At 41.8% G+C, this 22817-nt stretch overlaps 1 protein-coding gene across 4 annotated transcripts; it reads right to left on the bottom strand.

Annotated features, from left to right (window-relative positions):
• Nucleotides 1-3770: 3770 nt before the first annotated feature.
• BBS10 (Bardet-Biedl syndrome 10) lies at nucleotides 3771-22659 on the bottom strand. Of its 4 annotated transcripts, XM_044226702.1 has the most exons (4): nucleotides 20694-20937; nucleotides 19328-20275; nucleotides 5177-5256; nucleotides 3771-3979 (listed from the first exon to the last, which is right to left on the bottom strand). In XM_044226702.1, the coding sequence occupies exons 1-4, from the start codon at nucleotides 20876-20878 to the stop codon at nucleotides 3933-3935; spliced, it is 1260 nt and encodes a 419-aa protein (XP_044082637.1). In that variant the 5' UTR covers nucleotides 20879-20937; the 3' UTR covers nucleotides 3771-3932. The 4 variants fall into 4 exon arrangements, with proteins under 4 accessions (XP_044082637.1, XP_044082635.1, XP_044082634.1 ...); XM_044226700.1 differs by lacking the exons at nucleotides 3771-3979; nucleotides 5177-5256; nucleotides 20694-20937 and adding an exon at nucleotides 22599-22659 and having other exon boundaries at nucleotides 17452-20275; XM_044226699.1 differs by lacking the exons at nucleotides 3771-3979; nucleotides 5177-5256 and having other exon boundaries at nucleotides 17452-20275.
• Between the last annotated feature and the right edge of the window lie 158 nt (nucleotides 22660-22817).

Raw genomic sequence — 22817 nt, 5'->3', positions numbered from 1 at the left:
ACATATCATGGACTTCAAAGTCCAAATCCCCAGAATCTGAATTTTGACTTCCCACTTAATTGCTCCATGACTGTGGGCAAATACTTAACCTCAAAAAGTTCCAGTTTTTTCATTTGGGAAATGAGGAATAATGCCTACCTCAAAATTTAAAGGTATCATGCATGAAAAGAACATATGGAATATATTAAAATCCAATTACTATCATTTTTTGTGATGAAGATGGTGATAATTAGGAAGGCATTAAAACCTAGTCATTTCTATGTTTTCATCCCTCATTACTATTTTTTAATAGATTAGAAAGGAAGTCACAGATGACTTCAGCCAGTGGTCAAGCCTCTCTAAAGAGATCTTAGTTGCTCCAGGGCCAGCAAGGGATGTGTGTGTGTGTGTGTGTGTGTGTGTGTGTGTATGTGTGTGTGTGTGTGTCTGGATCTGTGTATGTTGATGGGATGTGATGATTAAGCAGAATGTGACATCAAGAAATTATCAACATTAACACTGATTACAGATACTGGTGAATTAGCAGTGTAGAAAGGGGAAATGAAATTTGGCTTAGCTGTGAAAAAGTAATACTAATTACAGTAATTTACATTAGCCCCTTACCATTTATGCTTAATTACCATGCTGTACAATCATAATTACATGTGTCATTAAATATATGCCCAGTTAACGTCCATGTAAGTTGTCTTGATTAGAATCAACATCTCTGGTCCACTTAGACACCTGTTCAGAGATACACTGCTTAAAGTCATTGCTACTTCAGGGGCTAACAAGAGGGACTTTCTCAAACTAGAGAAAGCAGTTTTCTCTATCTTATCCTAAAGTAGGAGGAGGCACAAACAATCTGAGGTTTTTCCTCCTGTACTTCCCCATCAGAAGGTCTTCAGAGTGCCCAGGGAATTCATCTCACCCCACCTGAGGGGACACACACATACACACACACACACACACACACACAGAGCAACAGATAGCAATACAGAGATACAGAGATAAATAAAGACATGCAGACCAAGAAACAAGGCGACAGTAAGACATGCAGGAGATGCAGAGAGTCAGAGAGGTGGCAACAGAGAAGAAAGTAGACAGAGATAGAGAGATAAAAAGGGGAGGGGTAAAGGCACAGACAGAGTCAATTCAGCAAGAATGAATTCACATGCCTTCTCAGACTCAGTTGATTTTCTCTGATAATTTATGAGACAAAATATTTCCCGGAAGTAGACTCAGACAATCATAGCATTCCTCATTGTCGTGGATGGTGATGAAACAGGAAGAACAAGGTGAAAAGAAATGGAAGGTAGAGAGAAGAGAGACAGAGAAGGCAATAGAAAAACAGAGACATGGGGAAACACAGACAGACATGGAGAGGGGGTGAAGGAAAGGGAGGAAGGGTATGAGGGGGTTCACGAGCCTGCTGGACGCTCAGTCTGTGCCATGCTATGGAGACAGAGAAATGTGGGGGAACTCATCCAAGTTACAGAGGCATGTAACTTCCCCAAAGTAACTCGGGTAGTAAGTGAGATTCAAATCCTGCCATCTCCCTGTAGAGCCTGTGTTCTCAGCTATGATGTAGCATCAGCAAAGCCAGTTATGTAATAAACAATTGTTAAGGGATCCATGATTTAAAAACATTCTTGCTTGGGGCACCTGGCTGGTTCAGTCAGTAGAGCATGTGACTCTTGATCTTGGGGTTGTGAGTTCGAGCCCCATGTTGGGGATAGAGATTACTTTAAAATCTTTTTAAAAAACAAAAATAAATAAAAACATTCTTGCTTAATTATAATTTATTTTAAAGTAATTTAATATGCAAGTCAATCAACATTTCCAGAATATAACATTTTCATTTCCATGACTTCCTTGTCAACTCAGCAAGAGAAGCAAGGGCAGAATTCCAGTGTTGTGGTTGAGAAATAGAGAAATAGAAGCCTCCAGGGGTCTCTACTACTTCATGATTTTTTACACAGCAAGATGGGCAGATCCTGGTGTCCTCCCTCCACAGGTCCTACTTCCATAGTGACTTTGGGTTCTGTTGCTTTTCCACTAGGAGACCTTGAAGGGACTGGCATTTGGTTTCTCGGTGACTCGTTTCCCCTGTTGAAACTTATGTAAAATATCTTCATCAGCTTTCTGATCTGTTAATAAATAATGATAATTTGTAGAAGAGCTCATTTGGTTATCATCCTTGGAGATTAATTGGGTAATTAATTTTAGCTAAACGCATATGAAATATCAAGTGCTTCATATGTCTTCAGGATTTATGCTCCCGTGTTCTTATGAGGCCTGCAGGCCAGAGATTCTCTGCTTCGAGATGAGAAGCTGATTATGAATGTCCCCAATCAGGGCTGTTTCTCACTAGATTGAGCCAACCCCCCTCAAGAACTCATTGGGATGGCAGACAATTGTCAGGGTCATTTTTCCTTGCCAAACTGGGACTCTGGAGCTCTGAGCTGCAAGTTGAAAGGAACTGGCAAGAAAGAATTTGGCTTCCTGGTTGCTCCGATGCAGATAATCTATGCACCATCTTGAGCACAGTAAGGGGAATCTTTTCTGGAAGCAGCGGTGGTCGTGAAAAGGGCTTCTTATGTCCATGGGAGCTCCAGGGGATACTGGTGTGACTGGAGCCCATGCTTCTTTTCTGTAACTGCTGACTTTTGAGCATACTGACAGCTAACACACACAAAAAAGGTTAAGAAGGTGACGATACTGGTTTGTGGTTAAGAGCATGAACTTTGGATTCCTACAGGCTGGGTTTGAGTCTGGCATAACTGTGCCCCCATCTACATGCTCACAGTGTCCACCATTACTTCTGTGTGGAGAACAACTCAGTTAAACTTACATCACTATAAAAATGACTATGCTAGAACCTTTAGAGAACTCAGTGATTGTGGTAGACTGAGCCAAAAAGATCTGTCTGCAGTTAGGGGCACCTGGGTGGCTCAAATCAGTTAAGCATCTGCTGTGAGCTTCTGTCACTACCTCAGGGTGCTGGGATCGAGTCCTGTGTTGGGTTTCCTGCTCAGTGGGGAGTCTGCCTCTTCCTCTGCCTCTCCCCCTGCTCATGCTCTCTTTCTCTCCCTCTCAAATACATAAAGAAAATCTTAAAAAAAAAAAAAATCTGTCCACATTCTAACCCCCCCCCCCCGCAAACCTGTGAGTATTACCTTATATGGCAAAAAAAGAGTATTACCTGATATGGCAAACGATGGGATGAGGTTAAGGATTTTTCAAGAGGGTGCTTATCCAGGATTATCCACAGGAGTTTAAATAATCCAGTGACAAGTGTCCTTATACGAATGAGGCAGAGGAAGATTTGACAGAAGAGCCGGCAGCAATGTGACCACGGAAGCAAAGACTGGAAGTGCTGTGGGCCACCGGAAGCTGGAAGGGTCAGGGGACAGATTCTCCCCTGGAGTCATCAAGGAGGGGACAGCCCTATTGATGCTTTGGTTTTGGACTTCTGACCTCCAGAATACATTTCTGTAAGAGAATACATTTCTGTTTGTGACATACTTTGTGACAGCAGTCACATACGGCAAACTCCGCCATGGATCATGGGATGAGAGGAGTCCTAACAGGGAAACCAGTTTGGCTTCATACCTGTTACTGGTTTTGCAACAAAATAATAATCTCTTAAATTCCACTGTTAAGCACTCTCGTTGATCTTAGAATTGCATTCATACAGCAACATCTCTTCAGGATAAAAACAGAGCAACCCAAAAGTCATCATTTACATTAAAGAGCTTAATTTATTACCTCTGAAATTTTCCCTCCCTTTATACTTTCCACAGTTGTGAAAACATGTTCCTTTTAGTGCCAAGAACTATACTATATTTAGTTTACTTTGCTATGTGTTTATTCCCGCACCAGAACAAAAACACACTCACATAGAGCTCAATGACTGCATGCACAGTTTAGCTACAGCACCACTACACAGGTCAGACTTCAGCTGGGCACTCTTCTGTTGATACTGCGGGCACTAAACCTGTTTGGAAGAAATCCAAACACATATTATAGAAAAAGTCAATGTTTTGGCCTCCATTAAAGTGCTTGCATGAAAGCATACCTTTTTTAACTCAGATGTACTGAGATTTAATTTACATAGAGTAAAACTTAACCTTTCTTTAGTCTACAGTTCTGAGTTCGAACAGACAACTAGAGGCTTAGAATCACCCCATGATCAAGACACAGAACAGTCCATCATCCCAAAAAGTTCTTTCACACCCTTTTGTGGTCAGCTCTCCTCCCTGGCTACCAGCGAACTCATTGACAGGCACAGATAAGCAGAGCAGAAGCTGGCCCCTGGCTACCACTCCCGCCCTCCACACGGAGCTGCCTCTGCCTTGGCCACACCAGCCTGATGGGTTCCTTGTGCTCTCCGTGCTCCCACCCACAAGGTCTACCTCTATTGTCCCTTTCAGCTAGAACACACTTCTCTGTCTTCTGCACCTAGGTTAACCCTACTCATCCTTGAGATCTCAGCACTGACATCTTTTCCTCAAAGAAGCCTTTCCTGAGTAGCTCCAGTCCCTCTACATTGTACTGAGCACAGCGATTTTATATTTGTGTATCCTTTGATTAATGTCTATCTTCCCCTTAAACTTCGAGTTTCGTGAGGGCAGGGACCATGATCTTATGCTTAGCCTATAGTACTATCATAGGTATCCAATAAAGACTAAGTACATTCATAGATACCTTGAAACCAGCTATGTTCTAGGTGTTCGCTTTTGATTCTTTAATCAAAAAATCTTTGGTTTTTTTTTTTCGATGTGATGATCTTAAACCATAAATCCTTTGAGATTCCTCCCTCCAAACGGTGAACTCTTAATTCCCTTCCCATTGACCCAGTGTCTTACTTCTAATGAATAGAATGCAGCAGAAGTGACAGCATCATAGAAGGCACTGCACCTTCTCCTTGCTACCTCTGGGGTCTCTCAGTCATGGGGCGGGGCAGTGGGGATGCCAGCTGCCATGTCGTGCAGAGACATGCGAGAGCAGCCTTATGAAAAAGCCCACGGAGTGAGTTACTGAGGCCTTCTGCCAACAGCCACGTCAGTGAGGAAATTGGATCCTTCAGCCCCGTCAAGCCTCTGGGACTGCAGTCCTGGCCCATGTCTTCACTGCACCCTCAAGAAAGACCCTGAGCCGGAACAATCCAGCTAAGTCCCTCCCATACTCCTACCTGGGAAACTGTGTGAGATGTTTGCTGTTTCAGGTTGCGAAGTTGGAGGATGGTTTGTTACGCAACAGTAGCTGAAAGAACTGATAGGGGAAAGAAAGAACAGCAAGTGGAGGTGACCTGCTCAAGGTCACACAACCAGTCAATGGCTGGTGCAGGATCCCTGCACAGGTCGTGTGGCTCCGAAGGGCATGCTCTGTGTCCCACAGTGCGTTGCCTCCTTAAGATGCTTAGCCTGGCAAATGCAAAATCATCCCACTGCAAGTATAAAATCTTTGCAAATTGGTTCATGTTACAGTTTTAGGAGGTTGCTTTCCGGAATGCCAAAGAAGCTGCTGACTGGAGGAGTTTCTGGAGAATGGTAAGTAAAAAGGCAATTCTAATGAAGAAGTTATACTGGACTGAACTATTTAGTCTCTGCGAAGACAATTTGTTGGAAGAGTAGATTGAGGCAAGTTTGTTAGAAATTAAAAAAGAGATAACTTAAAAGTTGTTTTTCTTTAGCTCATTATTACAGTATTGTAAACCACTTTCACACAGTATGAATGCATTTTCCTAGAATGCTCATTTTTTATATATCCAATATATTTATGTGTTTAATATTTCACATATTATACATCTTTAATAGTGTAAATATTTGTAAATATATTTGTAAATAGTGTAAATATTTAGTATATATGTGAAGGAATTACTGAAATTCAGTATTTTAAAAAAGATTTTATTTATTTATTTGTCAGAGAGAGAACACGAGCACAAGCAGGGAGACAGCAGGCAGAGGGAGAAGCAGACTCCCGGCTGAGCAGGGAGCCTGATCGGGACTTGATCCCAGGACCCCAGGATCATGACCTGAGCTGAAGGCAGAAGCTTAACTGACTGAGCCATCCAGGCGTCCCTTAAATACAGTATTTTGCTCAGATTTCCTAGTTAACATTCCAAAGGCTCATACCTTGCAGTAGGCAAAGATTTCTTAAATAGGACACAAAAGCATGAATCTCAATATATAAGCTTAATTAGCCATTGCAAGCTATTTATCTGCATGGTGCCCAGTGGTATTGCTGTCTATGTTGATTAGACTGAATATCTTCAACCCATCACTCTAGAATGATTGACTCATTTCCCTTTCTCCTCTTATGCCTTTCCTTTTCCCAAATTAATAAAACATTCCTTTCATCTAATCACTCCACTCACCTTTATTGTCTATCTTTATTAAAGCATTGTCACTAGTTCCCTCCTCACGAGTACTAGACTCTTTAAGCTAATTTATGTTGAGGTCTCCTGGTACTAGGATGCAGGAATGTTGCTGGGCCATGGAAAGGCCTGCAAGTGTGAACCAGAGAGATGTCTCTCCATCTTTTGTCAGCGATCCCGTCTTCATGTCTGTGGAGATTTGAGAAGTGCTATTCAGTGGCAAACAACATGGAACACTTTCGTTTTCCCAATAACTTGGCTTTTAAGAATCTCAATTCACTCTGGAGCTGGAAAAAATTTAATTATGCCAAGTAGCAGCTCCTGGGTCTCTGTGGCTAAATTAAACCCATTCCAGTGCTTGTCTTTAGAGTGGATTATTAAAATCTCAGCCTCCTGTCCAGTTCACAGCCCATCCCCTCAGTGGGAGCTCAGCTGTCTATGACATGGTGCTTGGCCTCTCTTCTCTATTCCTCTTGGGGCCTGCTTCCAGCTGGTGGGATGAGTGGGGAAAGGGTTCAGGCATGTGAGCATGTGAGTGCTGGCACACTGGGGGGGACCATGGGGACGCCGAGCAGGTCCAGTTGTTCCCTGTGGCTACTTTACCAACCACTGGCAACAAAATGCTGGTGTTGTCTGTGGCCGGGATGGGACTTTTGGGGACCCAATAAATAACTCCCCTTCCACTGGGAAGCAAACGTGGAACTTAGGCTGAGGGAGACAGGAACACCATGGCAACTCCTGATAATGCTTCTGCTGGCTTGCAGGGCTTATGGAGCTAAACAGAGCAGGCGGGTCAATGCTCCATCTCGGCATCGGACAGATGGACCCAGTCATGGCTCCCAACACTGCCACTTTCTCTTACGGCCCTGCAGGGGTGAAGCTGACTATGCTTCCTTTCTCATGGCCAAGAGGGAGAAAGACAGTGCTGAGTGAACACATACAGTTCCTCTACCCCCAATCACCAATTGGGCAAATCCCTTTGCCTTCTGGGATGGGGAGGGTGTGAAACTAGAGGCTGAGAGAAGTCTCAACCAAATAGGGCAAAACCAATCAGAATGCACATATATGAATATGCATGCACATTTTTATTTAATTTTATAAGCAACATAATGAAAGATATGGAAGGACACCTGGTAGGTGGCTCACAGCATTGCCCAGTTTGGGGGGTGGTGGATGGAATATAATGTGAAAACAGGAGAAGAGAGTATAGAGATAAGCCAAACAGGGAAAAAAAATCACCAAGAAACAGTATGTACGGTGTGATTACTCTGTATTTATGTGTGTGTGTGTATGTGTGTATATTTGCCTTAAGAAGTGATACTCAAGGGCACCTGTGTGGCTCAGTGGGTTGGGCCTCTGCCTTTGGCTCGCGTCATTGTCTCGGGGTCCTTGGATCAAGTGCCGCATCGGGCTCTCTCCTTGGCAGGGAGCCTGCTTCCTCCTCTCTCTCTCTGCCTGCTTCTCTACCTACTTGTGATCTCTGTCAAGTAAATAAATAAAGTAAAAAAAAAAAAAAAGAAGAAGAAGAAGTGATACTCAAAATTCTTCAACCCGTATAGCATGGTTCATACCCCACCAGTTAAAGTAGACACCAAAGAACTAGGGCAGGATCCCTGAAAATTCCTTCACTGAACCAGGCATTCATCTGGAATGGAGGGTGGCCCAAGGGGTTTTGGGAGAGAGCCTGGGAGACCAGGGTGGTAGGATGAGATTTGGGGTCTGAGGGTGGTAGCACTTGAGATGCTCAAGACAGTAGCTATTCACTAAACCAATTCAGAAGCACTTCAATGTTTTGACAACAAGTCCAGCTCTATCAATGCATTCTACTTGAATAACACACTTGTTGACTTACTCACAAGTTAAGATCAAATTCTTAAACTGTAATAGGAAAGTTTCCTTCCTATGCTATGTTATTTAATTCAACTGGGAATAGGCACCGCTCATATGAAGAAAACCTGAATTCTGGGGGCCAGAGGAGCCACTTCAGAGTTTCACTCAAATGACTGGAAAGTTGAGGCTTGGCTGTTGGCTGGAAACCTCAACAGGGCTGTGGATTAGGGCCTTGGTTCTTCTCCATCTGGGCCTCTCTTCAGGCTGCTTGTGCTTCCTTACACCATGGTGGTTGGGTTCCAAGAGAAATCAGGAGGCGTCCGTTTATAATAAAAGAAGTCACATAGTGTCACTTCATTATAGTCTATTGGGGCAGGGTAGTCACAGGGGCTCACCCACTTTTTAGGGGAGGGGACTTATACCTCACCCCTCCAGGGAAGGAGTGTCGAGGTCGTACTATAAGAAGAGCATATGGCAAGGAAGACACAGGAGGAAATACAGTATACTACAACACACTTCTGCTGTCTGTGATATCTACAGTCCGTGTTGGCCTGGGTTCCAAAGGTCTCTGCTTTTATTCACACTGCCACACGTAGGGTACAGATTAGCTAGTATAACTGAAAGATTGGAGGAAGAAGGGAAAAGTTAAAAATGTATAGGCAACCAAAAGAAGAACTAAAGTGAACATTTGTGAAACTCCTACTTAACAATGTGGCAGGCGTTGTGCTAGGCGCCTCTCATAGATCCTTATTACTTTCAAGCTTTCAAGATCTTTATTAATTCACACCACAGCTGTGTGAAGTAGGTACTATCATTACCACTTGGCAGATAAGGAAATTAAGGCAGACGAGCTATTTAGCAACTTGTCCAGCTATACAACCTGTAACTGACAGCAGGATGGCAATACTGGGCTGCTCGACTTCAAGCACTATGTTCTTACTACTATACTGTGCCTCTAAGCATAGAACATAAACACATTCTGTACAATGTTACTCTGTAATTCATTTTGTTTCTTCTTCTACTTATATAAAAGATCTCCTTTTTTACATCTCAAAAGGCTTAGAGTAAAATATGGCAAATAGTAGAGATGTATAAATGGGCTTCTCTTTTCCAAATAACTGACAAAGTCTTCTCAAGGAGCACATTAGATAACTTCCTTTTCAGTCAATTCCCTAGTTATCATTTGTCCATGTAGGAATGTAGAAATTACTAGCTGGGGGATTATAAGAAACTCTTACTAATTATCAAGCTAATTGTATTATAAGGTAATGTAAATGCTAAGACACAGAGCAGAATTCAACATGGGAGTTTATTAAGTACAAAATGATGGGTATATTGTGATACAAGTGAAGTCCCAAGAAGCTCTGTATAAATGTACTTTGGGAATATGTATTAATGTATTTTTTAAAGATTTATTTATTTAATTCGAGAGAGAGTGAGAGCATTTGCATCTGGGGTTGAGAAGGGCAGAGGGTGAGGAAGGAGGAGAGCAGCAGACTCCCCACTGAGCATGGAGCCTGGGTTCCATTTCATGACCCCGAGATCATGACCTGAGCCAAAATCAAGAGACACTTAACTGACTGAGCCATCCAAGCACCTTTGTGTGTCTTCTATGGAAGACATACTAATATTAGATGTACTAATATTAAATATACCACGGGACTCCCTGTTTAAAGAAAACGCACATTTCTCTTGTTGCAGCAGGGATTTCTCTAGAGTGGGACACAGATAATGGAATTCATCATAATTAGAATGCCCTAGTCATTAACTAGGTGTGTTTAATCTGGGCATAAGGACCCCTGTAGCAATGATCAGGGAGGTTTTCAATGAGATACCTGTTTATAATAAGATCTGGCATAGGTGATGGAGAGGATGAGAATGCCCCTCTTTCACCTGGTGCTAAATTCGAATACCCAGTGGTGGTGAATGACAGAGACTGAAAGGAAGATACGTATTTTACCATAACCTAAACATAAATGCAATTCAACTATAACACAATATGTCATCAATTCTTGGGCCTACTGAGAGGCTTTTGACACTGACTTGGAAATTCAATTTCTCACTGAGGCCTACTCTTTAAAATGAACAAATGATTGCATAGAATAGAAACATGCTAAGTTACCTGGAAGAAACAGAATGGCTTCCAAGCTAGGACAGCACTGCAGTAATTTAGTATTTTCAGAAAGCACTGTGTCCACAAGAATTTAGGTAGAACTGAAAACAAACAAAAGTGGCGTCACTGGGGTAAATATTGGTTGGGTCTATCTGATCATTGCCCAGGAGGAGAAAGCCTTAGTAGTATGGATGTATGGACCATTTTGGATGGTATGGTTCTATTCATTCATTCATTGAACTTTCTCAAGTGCCTCCCTGGCCAGGCATTATCTTACTGCCGGGAATATGGAAGTGAGTAAGTCGAAGTCCTCATGGAGTTCACATTCCAGTGGGGGAGGCAGTCAATACAAAAAAATAAGCATATATACTAATAACATGAGGTCTGTGCTTCAAAAAACCTTCACAAGATGGGAAAGGAATATGGTATTACGTTAGATGGAAAGGTCAAGAAAGGCATATCTGAGGTGACATTAAGATAGAGATATTTGAATGAAGAAAGGAGGTGAGCCATCTGAAGATTAGTGGAGTTAGATTGTTCTAAGTGAACAGAACAGCCAGTAGAAAGCTCAGAGGTTGGAGTGAACCTGTGTGTTCAAGGAACAGAAAGACCAGTATGGGGAGTCATTAGTGTCATTTGCCAAAATATTCTGGTGCTCTCTCCTTTCAGGCACAAGGTTGCATTATCTTGGTTCTTCTGTGGATGGGTAGGACTACACCCAGGTATTTTATCTTATTTTGGACAGTGGGGCATGAGCAAAAATGACGTGCCATTTATGGACAGAGCCAGCACGCTGTCTAGAGCACCTTTTTCTGTCTCTGGCTTGATGATAAGTAAAGCTTCAGACAGTGACTGCTCCAGCAACCACAATCTAAGAGGAAGACAAGAAGGCAGGCAAGGTCCTTGGCTGACCCTCAAAAGACATAAATGCGAGCAAGAAATAAATTTTGTATTGTGTTAAGCTTCTTAGATTTGGAGTTGTTACCTCGGTCTGACATCACCTGTCCTGACCAATACCTGTCCTGGTCAATGTAACTGGTGGGGACAAAACTAGAGGGGGGGAGGTAGATGTCATCTAAAGGATAAGCAGTGGACAGATAGCATAGAGCCTTGTAGATTATGGTACATTTGGGTTTCATTCCGTGTGAAAGAAAAACTCTGGACAGAGTTTTGAGCAGGGGAATGACATGAAGATTTGCATTTGAAAAGAATCATTCCGTCATGTAGGGGAAGTCCTTATTAGTGGGAAATACTAAGATACTAAGATACTAAGTGAGATTTTTAGGGATATAATGTCCTCAACTCGCTTTCGGTAAATGGTTCAGTGAAAATGTGTGTTTTAGTGTGTGTGGCTTGTGTGCACATGAACAAGGGGTAAAATGGTAGTTGGTAAATCTAGATGAAGGGTAGGTAGGTGTTCATTGCACGCATTTTCAACTTTTTTTGTAGGTTTAAATTTTTTAAAATAGGGGCCGTTGGGTGGTTGAGTTGGTTGAGTGTCTGACACTTGATTTTGGCTCAGGTCGTGATCTGGGGGTTGTGCGACAGAGCCTCTCGTGGGGCTGAAGTCTGCGTCAGATTCTCCCTCCCCCTTCTCTGCCTCTCCCTAGCTATACATGCGCACATGCTCTCTCATAAGTAAATCTAAAAAGCTGGGGGGATATTACTCTAGGGAGGTGCAAGATGGGATAGAAACAAAGGCCATAGGAAGGCTGCTGCGGGAAGAAGATGAAGTGATTTGGGCTGGAACAACAATTGTGAGAAATGGGTGGCTTTGAAATCTAATTTCTGTGTGGAGCCAGAAGGACTTGCTGATAAGACTGGCAATGGGATGTGAAGTAAAGTTTAGAGTCAAGGTGTCTCTTAGGTCTTTGTCCCGAGCATGTGGGAGAGTGGTAGATGCCATTAACTGAGACAGGACAGCAGGGGAGAGCCAGTTTTAGGAGATGGAAAATAGCAATTCTGTTCTGGACAAGTTAAGGGTGAGTCTCCGAGTAGAGAGTTGGCAGTTCGGTGAGTGAGCTGGGGCCACAGAGAAGAGGTTGGCTGGGAGAATAAAATTTGAAATCATCAGCATGTAGTGGTATAGTGAGAAATCACCTCTCTACCTCTTCCCTATGTATGCCCTCACCCCCCAAATTACTGCCCCTACCCCTCCTAAGTGTATTCACTTGGAGTTTAGGTGTGGGGTCCCGGTTAGGTTGCTACCAATTTATTACAAAGCTGCATTCAGTAACTATAATGATGATGGTTCTCTCTCACTATAATGTGAGAGATGGCTCTTAAGCTGTAGGTTTTGTTTTCCTTTGCTGGCCCTGATGACAGGAAAGACATATTCTATCCCTTTTGAGAGGGGGTAAACAATCTCTGATAAAAGTTTAGACTCAAACTGCATTCCTCTTTCCTCTCCCTTAGTCTGAAACATGGATACCATGCCACTCTACTTCTGGTATAATATGATTAAATAGCTCCCCTGCTAAAGTTGTTAGGTCTATTCAGTAGTCTAATGCCTACTGTTGGGAGAATAAAAATAGCTTGTGCTGGCTCAATGAAAAAAAACCAGGAGGTTCATAAAAGTTATGGGGGAAATGTATTTGTGGGAGGTAATCATGTAACCTCAAAACACAGTAATAAAAAACTCAGTTGAGAAGTTAGTGCGTATTTGTCCTTTTCCCCCTTCCAGGGTGTGGTAGATTGTATTTTCCAAAATAGCTGCCTCACTATATCTCTTCCCACATGCTCTTCTAATAATGGGACATTGACACTCTTCCCACTGAGTGGCGGGGCCTATTTCCCTCTCCTTGAACTTCAGCTGACCTTTGTGACTGCCTGAACCAACAGAATACAGCGGAAGCTGTCCATCTAAGGCCAGGCAACTCCCACAACCCTGAGAGGGAATAATACAGTAGGTAAAATCTGTTAAGTATTAAGGTTATTCATTATGCAGCAACAAAAAACAGGAACATGGTTTTGACTTTTAATCATCTTTATATTTTCTTTGTTCTTGATCCTTACATTTGTATTCAGATTTTATAGGAATTTTATCTGTTCTTATTGCAGGTCACTTCAAATCCTTTTGGAAGAGGGCTTATATACAGTGTAATCAAATTTTTAAAAATATTCTTCTGGGGGCACCTGGGCAGCTCTTGTCGGTTAAGTACCTGTCTACGTCTTGATCCCAAAGGAAAGACTGTGGGGTGCCTGGGTGGCTCAGTTGTTAAGCGTCTGTCTTGGGCTCAGGTCATGATCCCAGTGTCCTGGGATCAAGCTCCACATTGGGCTTCCTGCTCAGCAGGAAGCCTGCTTCTCCCTCTTCCACTCCCCCTGCTTGTGTTCCCTCTCTTGCTGTGTCTCTCTGTCAAATAAATAAATATGGTCCATATATACAATGGAGTATTATGCCTCCATCAGAAAGGATGAATACCCAAATTTTCTATCAACATGGACAGGACTGGAAGAGATTATGCTGAGTGAAGTCAGTCAAGCAGAGAGAGTCAAATAACAAATGGTTTCACTTACTTGTGGAGCACAAGGAATAACAGGGAGGACACTGGAAGATGGAGAGGAGAAGTGAGATGGGGGAAATCGGAGGGGGAGACCAATCATGAGAAACTGTGGACTCTGAGAAACAAACTGAGGGTTTCGGAGGGGAGAGGAGTGGGGGGGGTTGGGTGAGCCTGGTGGTGGGTATTATGGAGGGCATGTATTGCATTAAACAATATGGTGCATTAAACAATGAATTTTGGAGCACTGAAAAGAAATAAAATAAAATAAAATGGAAAATAAATAAATAAATAAAATCTTTTAAAAAAGGGAGAGAAAAGATTGCTTTGTGTGGACCTATTCTACCTTGTCTGCTCTTTCTCCCCCAAAACCTACCCTTTCCCATGAAACTTTGATGGAAATAATTATGACCTCATCTATGAGGATCAAACGACTAATTCAGTCAGTGAATAGTTCCTCAAGAGACATTTACTGGCTACTATTGTATGCTAGATATTAGACCAGGTACCAAAAATACAAAGATGCAGGCCAGCTTACAAAGGGACTTCTGGGCTCCTGATTACTTACAGTTACAAAATACGTATCATATGCAAGGTCATGTCTAGGCATGTCTGGAAGTCTTTAAATGCCTTCAGTGATGGAGAAGTATTTAAAATAACAATAACAAAATAAAGCAAAACTATCAAATGATCTGACCGATAATTTAAAAAGTGAATGGAAAAAGTTATACAGCAATTTTACAGTAGGTTCATACATCTATGAGTTTGGTATAAGAAACAGAGCTAATTGGGGCACCTGCATGGCTCAGTCAGTTAAGTGTCTGACTCTTGATCTTGGCTCAGGTCTTGATCTCAGGGTTGTGAGTTTAAGCCCCATATTGGGCTCCATGCTGGGCGGGAAGTCTCCTTAAAAAACAAACCAAAAAACCAGAGCTAACTTATTCTCTGCATAACCACAGAAATGAAATATTATACTAACCTTAAAAAATGAAATTACAATTAATATAAAAGATTATGAGATACCACAAGATAAGACATTAGTCTTTTTAAGATGTTAGTTTATTAATACATTCGTAGTCACCACTCTTTAGAGTTTTACTGTAATTAGAATTTTAAAATCCTTTTTACTGTAACTAGAATTTTAAAATCTTGGATTGAACCTCAATCCAAGAAGTGTCACATCCATTAACTTTTCAAGATGGGAACCATAGCTACTTGTTTACCACTGTGTCTTCAGGATCTGGCCCATAGCAGGCACTAATTAAGAATTCGTTAAATCTGTGGTGCTCTTGGCTGGTCCAGTGGATTAAGCATGGATTCTTGGTTTCAGCTCAGGTTGATATCTCGGGCTGGTGAGATCCAGCCCAGCAACAAGCCCCAAGCTCAGAGTGGAGTCAGCTTCAGACCCTCTCTCCCTCTCCCTCTGCTCCTCTAGCCTACTCTTTCTGTCAAATAAATAAATAAATAAACAAACAAACAAAAGAACTTGTTGCATTTATGTATTGCAAATATGCATTTAAGAGAACATATTAAATGTAGTGGTTTTATACAAAAGGCAGGTCTGAATACTTGGTACAAACAGCCGTGTTTCGGGTGTTGCAGAGAACTACTAAAAGTAGAAGACACTGTCCTGCATGCAGAGTACTACATGCACTTAGAAACCTTTAAAATGAAATATAAATACTGCAAAATTCACATTTTGAAATCAAGAATTTTTGGCGGGTCGCAGCTGCTCAGGCAGTGGAAGGAGCTGCAGCAGCCAGACAGCCTGGCTTCGGGAAGGCTCTGGTGCCCCCTTGGCCTGCAACCTGGCCCGCTGCGGCAATGATGCCCAGGAGGAAGGGCAGTTCTATTGGCAGTGAAGAAGGAGCCCAAGAGGTCAGACAGGTTGTCAGCTAAACCTGCTCCCGCAGAAGTGGAAACAACTTAAAAAAAAAAAAAAAGGAAAGTAGGAAAGGCAGGATCCAAACTTAGGAGACCATGGTATCTGGGAACTGCTACTGCTGTGCTACTCCAGGTGCGACTTTTTCCTAATGAAAAGCCATCCCCATTGACTCCACGGTCTTGTGACATTTTTAGTGACCAAGATCGTGACTGTGAAAGTCTCAATCAGATGTCTACTTGCCTGAAACATAGAAATTTTCTATTTTCCTAAATTTTGTAATAGCAGTAACAGATTTTTGTTTTCTGGCCTGGGTTTAAAAAAAAAAAAAAAGGATATGGTCATCCTGGTTTTTTATAGTAATATAACATGTCACATTTATTGTGCTGCAGAGTTTTAAAGACTTAAGAAGACTGAAAATACTACTAAGTCTAGCTTGCAAAGGAAATCCATTCTTGTGCTGCGTATGTCCCGGTTAGTGCTTGCCTGTTCCTTGCGTACTGTGCTTATTATTCTTGACGATAATCTCAAAGCCACAGTTGAGGCCAAGAGAAAGGCAATGTGTAGGTTTTTGAGGATAAAGTTCTCAAGCTAAGGTGCAGTGAATCCGTGTGCAAGGGTACATACATCAGGACTTGTGTTCTTTGAGAACATAATGATTTAAATGTTGTGTTGTTGGTTTGTTTTGCAACTATGTATAAAGGAGTACATTACATCCTTCTGTTATAAGAAACTCTGAATTAATCCTAAACAACACTGGAGTTTTTTCCCTGGAATACATTCATGATTGCATTGTTCAAATTGAAGATCTTTGGAATGAACTTGCTCTTGAGTGTAATGTTTAAAAACCTGAGCTGGGAAAGCAGAGTATATGTAAATCATTGTAACTTTGGTTTTGGGTGTAATACTGAAAGCACCTTCTGCAAAGACGTCACCCTTTTCAGGGGAAATTCACAGTACGATTAATTTTTGTACACTCAAAACCTAAGTGAGACTTTGGTGTTAGACCCCTTTTCTTAAAGTGGAAGCTTAGCACTGCATAATCAATTCTCTACTTAAACGTTGTACAGAGGGGCACCTTGCTGGTTCAATCAGTTAAGTGTCTGCCTTTGGCTCAGGTCATGTTCCTACGGTCCTGGGACTAAAACCAGCATCTGGCTCCTTGCTCCGTGGGGAGCCTGCTTCTCCCTCTCCCTTTGCCCGCCACTCCCTCTGCCTGTGCTCCCTCTCCCTCTGTCAAATAAATCAATAAAATCTTTAAAAAAGCAAAAACAAAAACATACCAAATTAATGTAAAAGTCTCAAACTTTCTTTTCAGGAGAAAGTTCTACTTTTTTAAAAAAAGTATTCAAAGAAGATATAAGCAGAGTATGTTAACAGTATTTCTCACAACGGAAAGTAAAACAGTAATTCTGTATAAAAAGTGAAGTGGCAGGGGCGGGTGGGAGGTTGGGGTACCAGGTGGTGGGTATTATAGAGGGCACATATTGCATGGAGCACTGGGTGTGGTGAAAAAATAATGAATACTGTTTTCCTGAAAATAAATAAATTGAAAAAATTAAAAAAGAAAGTTAAGTAAACCAGGAACTTTTCATAAAGGCCAAAAAATAGCCGATTTGTTGCATAATGATGGAATAATAATAAGATTATTATTACCCATCTTTGATTGAGTTTTTTTTTTTTTTTTTTTAGTAAACCAATTCACTAGAGTACTAAAGAAAGAAAGAAAGAAAAAAAGGAAGGAAGGAAGGAAGGATGGACAGACTTTCAAACTATTTAATTGAATTCTGGCTATGCACCAAATACAAGAAAAGCCAGCACATACATCAATTATTTTTACAAGCTCTTAGGGGACAGGAAAAAATGACAGAATGCATTTTACAACCTTTCTAAGACTAACTTTTAACTACAGAAATGAAAATAAGTTTATAGAGCACAAAGTCATATTGCCTGTTACATATTCAGTGATGTATGGACAGTGAAAAAATATATCCAGGCTTTCCCACATAAAATGGATATAAATAAGGGGATATTTAAAAGTAAAGACTAATTTATATGCTTGAAGAAAAAAAAAATCAAGACTTTTATTCACTGCTTTAGAAATTATGAGTAGAGAAAATAAGTTATTCTGAATGAAGCAAATACTGAATTTTGTATTTTAAACCTTTAATATAGGATGACACCTGAAGACTCCATCCAAATCTCAGATTAAATGATTCTATGAACTAAATAAATACGGAAAGGTGAGGACAGATGAAGAGAGTGAAAGAAAATACAGAAAAGCAAAAAGGTGCTATAAGGAAACACCCTCCCATATATACATGAACTAACACAGAACTGAGAGAGGCACCTGTAAGAGGAAGAAAGACACACTTAGTCAGATCTTGGCTTCCCCGTGTGGAAAGCTTCCTCCTTGAAATTGTTCCATAATATTTTCTAGTATTTGTGTCTGAATGTCTGCCAGCCTCCTAGTGTACTTACTCTAAAGGCTTTTTAAGTTTTGAGGTTTTCCTAACTAGACTGGATTGATTTGAGAATCAGTTGTCACATCCTTCTTTATTGCTTGAGTTGAATTAAAATTTTGGCTAATAAGAAACCTCCAATTTTATACTTCCTCATCTGAATCTTGGTCATACATTTCCCGAGGCTGTCTCCTAATATTGATTACTAAATCAATGGTTAAAATTTTTGTTAAACACTGAAGAACTGAAGTTAGTAATTGGTATTTACCAGCTACTGATTCCAAACCTGTCTGACTGCTCACAATGGGTTGACTGGTTTGTAGTGCACGGAGCGTTCTTATATATATTTGTGGAAAGCTGTACTTCCCCTTCTTAGACTTATACAGGACTTGGGGAATGCCTAAAAGAGCATTAGCTATTATCATGCTAACCACAGATTCTTCTGACTGCTGACATTTTCTGGTATAGTTGAGAAGATAGTAATGTAATAGGATCTCAAAATTACCACCCACTGGCAAAACACAACCTGCTGGTAGAGTGGAGCAGCAGTAACTCTGGGAAGTACACATCTCCAGTGACTTCTCTCTCACTGGCAACATGTTTCCCTTTCCAGCAATTTTTGTGACTTGTAAATTTTCAGAGGAAATTTCTATTTCAGTGTTTTCTGCTGTTGAATTAGCAGAATTACTCTCAATAAATGGTTCATTGTCATCAATTGTCCTGGTTTTAGTTGGAGCTAAACATCTCAGTGTTTCATTTGTCTGGTATGTATCGGTTGGTGTCACTTTTGGTGTGGAACATGGAATACAGGTTTCTAATTCTACACTCGGAACTACCAAATTTGAATATAGTTTTAAATATGTTTGAGTTTTTGCCAGATTACCCTTGTTCTTTACAACTGTGCCCTGATACGGCCTTTGTATTAAGCCATTAACAATTTCTGGCAATGGATTACTTTCTCTGCTATCCTTATAAGTAAGAGGACTTGATGTATGGTTTTGATCACTGGTTTGTATCATGTAACTTAGATCAAGATCTTTAAACAGCTGTCGAAGCATTTTAAATGCTCCATGTAAAGCACCTTCATGTTGTTCAACAAGACCCTGCACTGGTCCACAGAGAACTATACAGTGTGGTATAAATGAACATGTGCTAATCAATCCAAGATGAACATACCTTTTGGATCTCAAGATAAGGGGCTTACAAAATTTCACCAAAGCCGTGTTACAGATTTCATACTGTGAAGAAGCCTGTGGTAATATAAAGGGAGAAAGACCCATGACCCTCTGGATAAGAGAAACTTCTTCCGGTGATAAACACTCTACCACTGATATGCCATTCAGTCCTGCATAATAAGTAACTAAGTCCGGTTGTTTCACACTAGACAGGAGCAATTTTACATTTTGACTCTGTAAATGTTTCACTATTGCTTTTGTCCTTTCCATAATCCAAAACTGAGAGGTCTGAAACTGTGCTTCTGAATTTAGAATAAACTCTGATGCAGAAGCTGAAAAAAGAGGCTGAATGGTTTCTGTTACTATTACTATTCTTATGTCACCATCTGCTGGACAGTATACAGAAAAGTCTCTGTGAAGCACAAGCCCAGCTATGATCCTGGAGTCTGAGACAGGAAGGCCAGTGACGCCAACATTCAACTCTACAAAATAGTCATCCACTAAGTCAAATACTTCTTCAAACCCACTTTCACAAGCCATACACTTGAAAAAGTAGTTACACATCAACTGTGAAATAAAGTAGTGATTATTTCTCCCCACTCTTCCACAAAAGTATGCTTCTAGGAGCAGCTCTAAAGAGCTCCTACACAATGTTCTCTCTTCAGTGGATGAAGAAAAGATGGTCAGAAAGTGTTTACTTAAGTAGTGGTCCATAATATAATCTAATATTTGTGTCTGAAACGTCAGAAGAGCTTGAGAAATAAATTTCCACTGACAACAATTTTTCCAATGCCTTCTATGGGTTTGAATATTTTTGGAAATCAAAGAATCCTGTTCTTTGTCTATGACTGTATGAAGTCCTCTGAGTAAATGACAAAGAAAGATAATAAATGTCTTAGCACCATCTCCTGTTTTTCTTAGATGACTGGAAACACAGGCCACCACCATCCTGTACAGAAAAAAGAAAGAAAGCAACTCAGATTTTCAGAGGGCTGCCTTCACACATGTAAACCAAGTTTAAACCATGGGTTCACAACCAAGGTCGTAAGACTTTAATGACTGATGTTTTTAGTTTTACTTTTTACGAAGTTTTACTTTGTTCTATTTTAAGATTCTGGCGTTGGGTGGGGCGAGGAGGGAAATATATGTTCTTGGGTGTTTGGTAAGATTTGATTCCCAAAAGAACGTTCCAAGGGACAACGCTCGAACCCTAAGCATACACTGGTTTCGCCCAAGGTGTCTCCCCCGGAGCACAAGCTAACGGTACAGGGAGATGGCCTAAGGAGCTCCGCTCTGGCTAGAAGCGTAGGACAAGAGTACCTGGCTAGGGGACGCTGTTACGAGCTGGAAATGTGCGACGCGGGTACCTGGCTATGGGATGCTCTAAGTGTAGCGCCTCCAGGAGGCAGCCTCCACTCCGGCTGATCAGCACCTCGCCGGTGGGCTTCGTACACAGAACCTGTCGCCCCTCGGGCCCCACGCAGCGGCTCAAGATGGTCTCCAGCACTTCCGTCACCTGCAACGCCGCCTTCGCAGAACCGAGGGCGGCCATGGCGCATAAAGTTGGAAGAGCTTGCGGCGGAGAACCTGCACCACCAGGGAGGAGAGAGGCGGCACGGCCGGAAACGGAAGGGGCGGGGAGGAGGTCTAGCGCCGGGGCTGCTGGGCTCACGCCCCTACCACCCACGGTTCGAGTATCCGGCAGTTCGGCCAGCGGTCCGGTTAGTCCACGAAGCTGGAAAAGTGGTCAGGGCTTCTCAGGAGCTGTACCTGCACTGGAAACTGCCAGCCCTTCCCCTGCTCCCTGGGTGAATTTATTCCCAGCAGTGGCTTCAAGTGCCACCAAATCTGTCTCCCAGGAAACGCCCTTCCTTCCCGGAAGTCCGCACGCTAGGGAAGCCGATGTGGAGGAGGGAATGGGTAGCCCCGGTGCAACCGGGTTCGTGCCCCACCCCTGACAAAATCTCTGCGTTGGACTCAGGAGTATTCTGTCCACAGTATCACCAGTAGTTGCTCTCCTAACCATCACAAAATCAGTGTCTAGATGCAGGACAGCGGCAGGCTTTCCGCTTTCTGCCGGGGACCTTGCCACATTTCCTGGGAGCGGATTTCTGAAAACCCCAGCCACCACACTTTTTCTTTAGCAGAGGACACAGATGTGAAAACAGCTACATGGGCGATCACTAGTATGCTTTAAACACGTAGTGGCCTGAGAATGTTGGATACAACTGCATAAGAAAACAGAACACACTTTCATATATTAAAACGCATTTTTTCTCTCAAGGATGAAATGGTTAACTGTACTGGTTTAGGATTTAGACCTCGGTTTGCTCTGACATTTATCTGTGACATTTAGTAAGTTAACTTTTTTGCCTCCACTTTTCTTAAAAAATGGAGATAATAGACACATAAAGGGAAAACTCTCACAAGGTTTTGCAGAGTGATGATGTTTGCAAAGTTTTTTTGTTTGTTTGTTTGTTTTTGTACAATGCCTGGCATATATACCAAGCACTGAACGGCCAAATATTTATAGCCCCCCCCCAAATTACTGTGATATTCACTAATGTATGAACCCACTCTACAAGAAGAGGATTCTTTTATAAAGTGCAGAAAAGCCAATTAGGAAGATAGGTAATACGGGACACCTATGACAGTTCAGTCAATATTGGACAATTAACCATCTTGCAGATTTTTTCATTGAGGTTAAACAATGAGGGGCTGTTCTCCTTACCTCTTATTCCTACGCAAAGGACAGGGGGAACCTGTAAGCCCTCCTCCTCGCCCCCACCTCCTATTGATAAGACAGAACCAAGTGATTATCAGCCAGAAGCAAAATAGACCCTGAGGAGAGAGCAAGAATGGAAGAGGAGGAGGATGGAGGAAAAGAGAAGAAAACCAGACAGGAATGATTTGGAACTCACCTGATGTTGACTCAGTATGGAATAAATGATCTGAGGGGAGAATCTTTTTATATAGGTTTTGTGTATATTTACTTGTTTAATAGTAAGTTTTTTTCCTGGTTCCACCCATCACAAAACAATGGTGGATATAGCTATAGTATACAGATTGGAACATTGGATTACTCCAAACTTTTAAAAGGAAAGTGCTACCAGCAGGATTCTATTTAAGTATACAGTGGAAGAAGAATGGACCTTGAAGTCAGACATGGATTTAAACTTGTGCTTGGCATCACTCTATGTAGCTCCTGGAATCATTTAACTTCTCTGAGTCTCAGATTCTTTATTTATAAAGTTGGGTTAACTTCCACTTACCTTAAGTTTATGATGAGCATTTAAGAAGAATGAACATGGGCGCCTGGGTGGCTCAGTGGGTTAAGCCGCTGCCTTCCGCTCAGATCATGATCTCAGGGTCCTGGGATCGAGTCCCGCATCGGGCTCTCTGCTCAGCAGGGAGCCTGCTTCCCTCTCTCTCTCTGCCTGCCTCTCTGACTACTTGTGATTTCTCTCTGTCAAATAAATAAATAAAATCTT

This window comes from Neovison vison, chromosome 12 (genome assembly GCF_020171115.1).
Source record: "Neovison vison isolate M4711 chromosome 12, ASM_NN_V1, whole genome shotgun sequence".
In the NCBI taxonomy this organism is placed as follows: domain Eukaryota; kingdom Metazoa; phylum Chordata; class Mammalia; order Carnivora; family Mustelidae; genus Neogale; species Neogale vison.
Note: the sequence above shows the minus strand (reverse complement) of the source record. Positions and strands in the feature narration are given on the sequence as shown.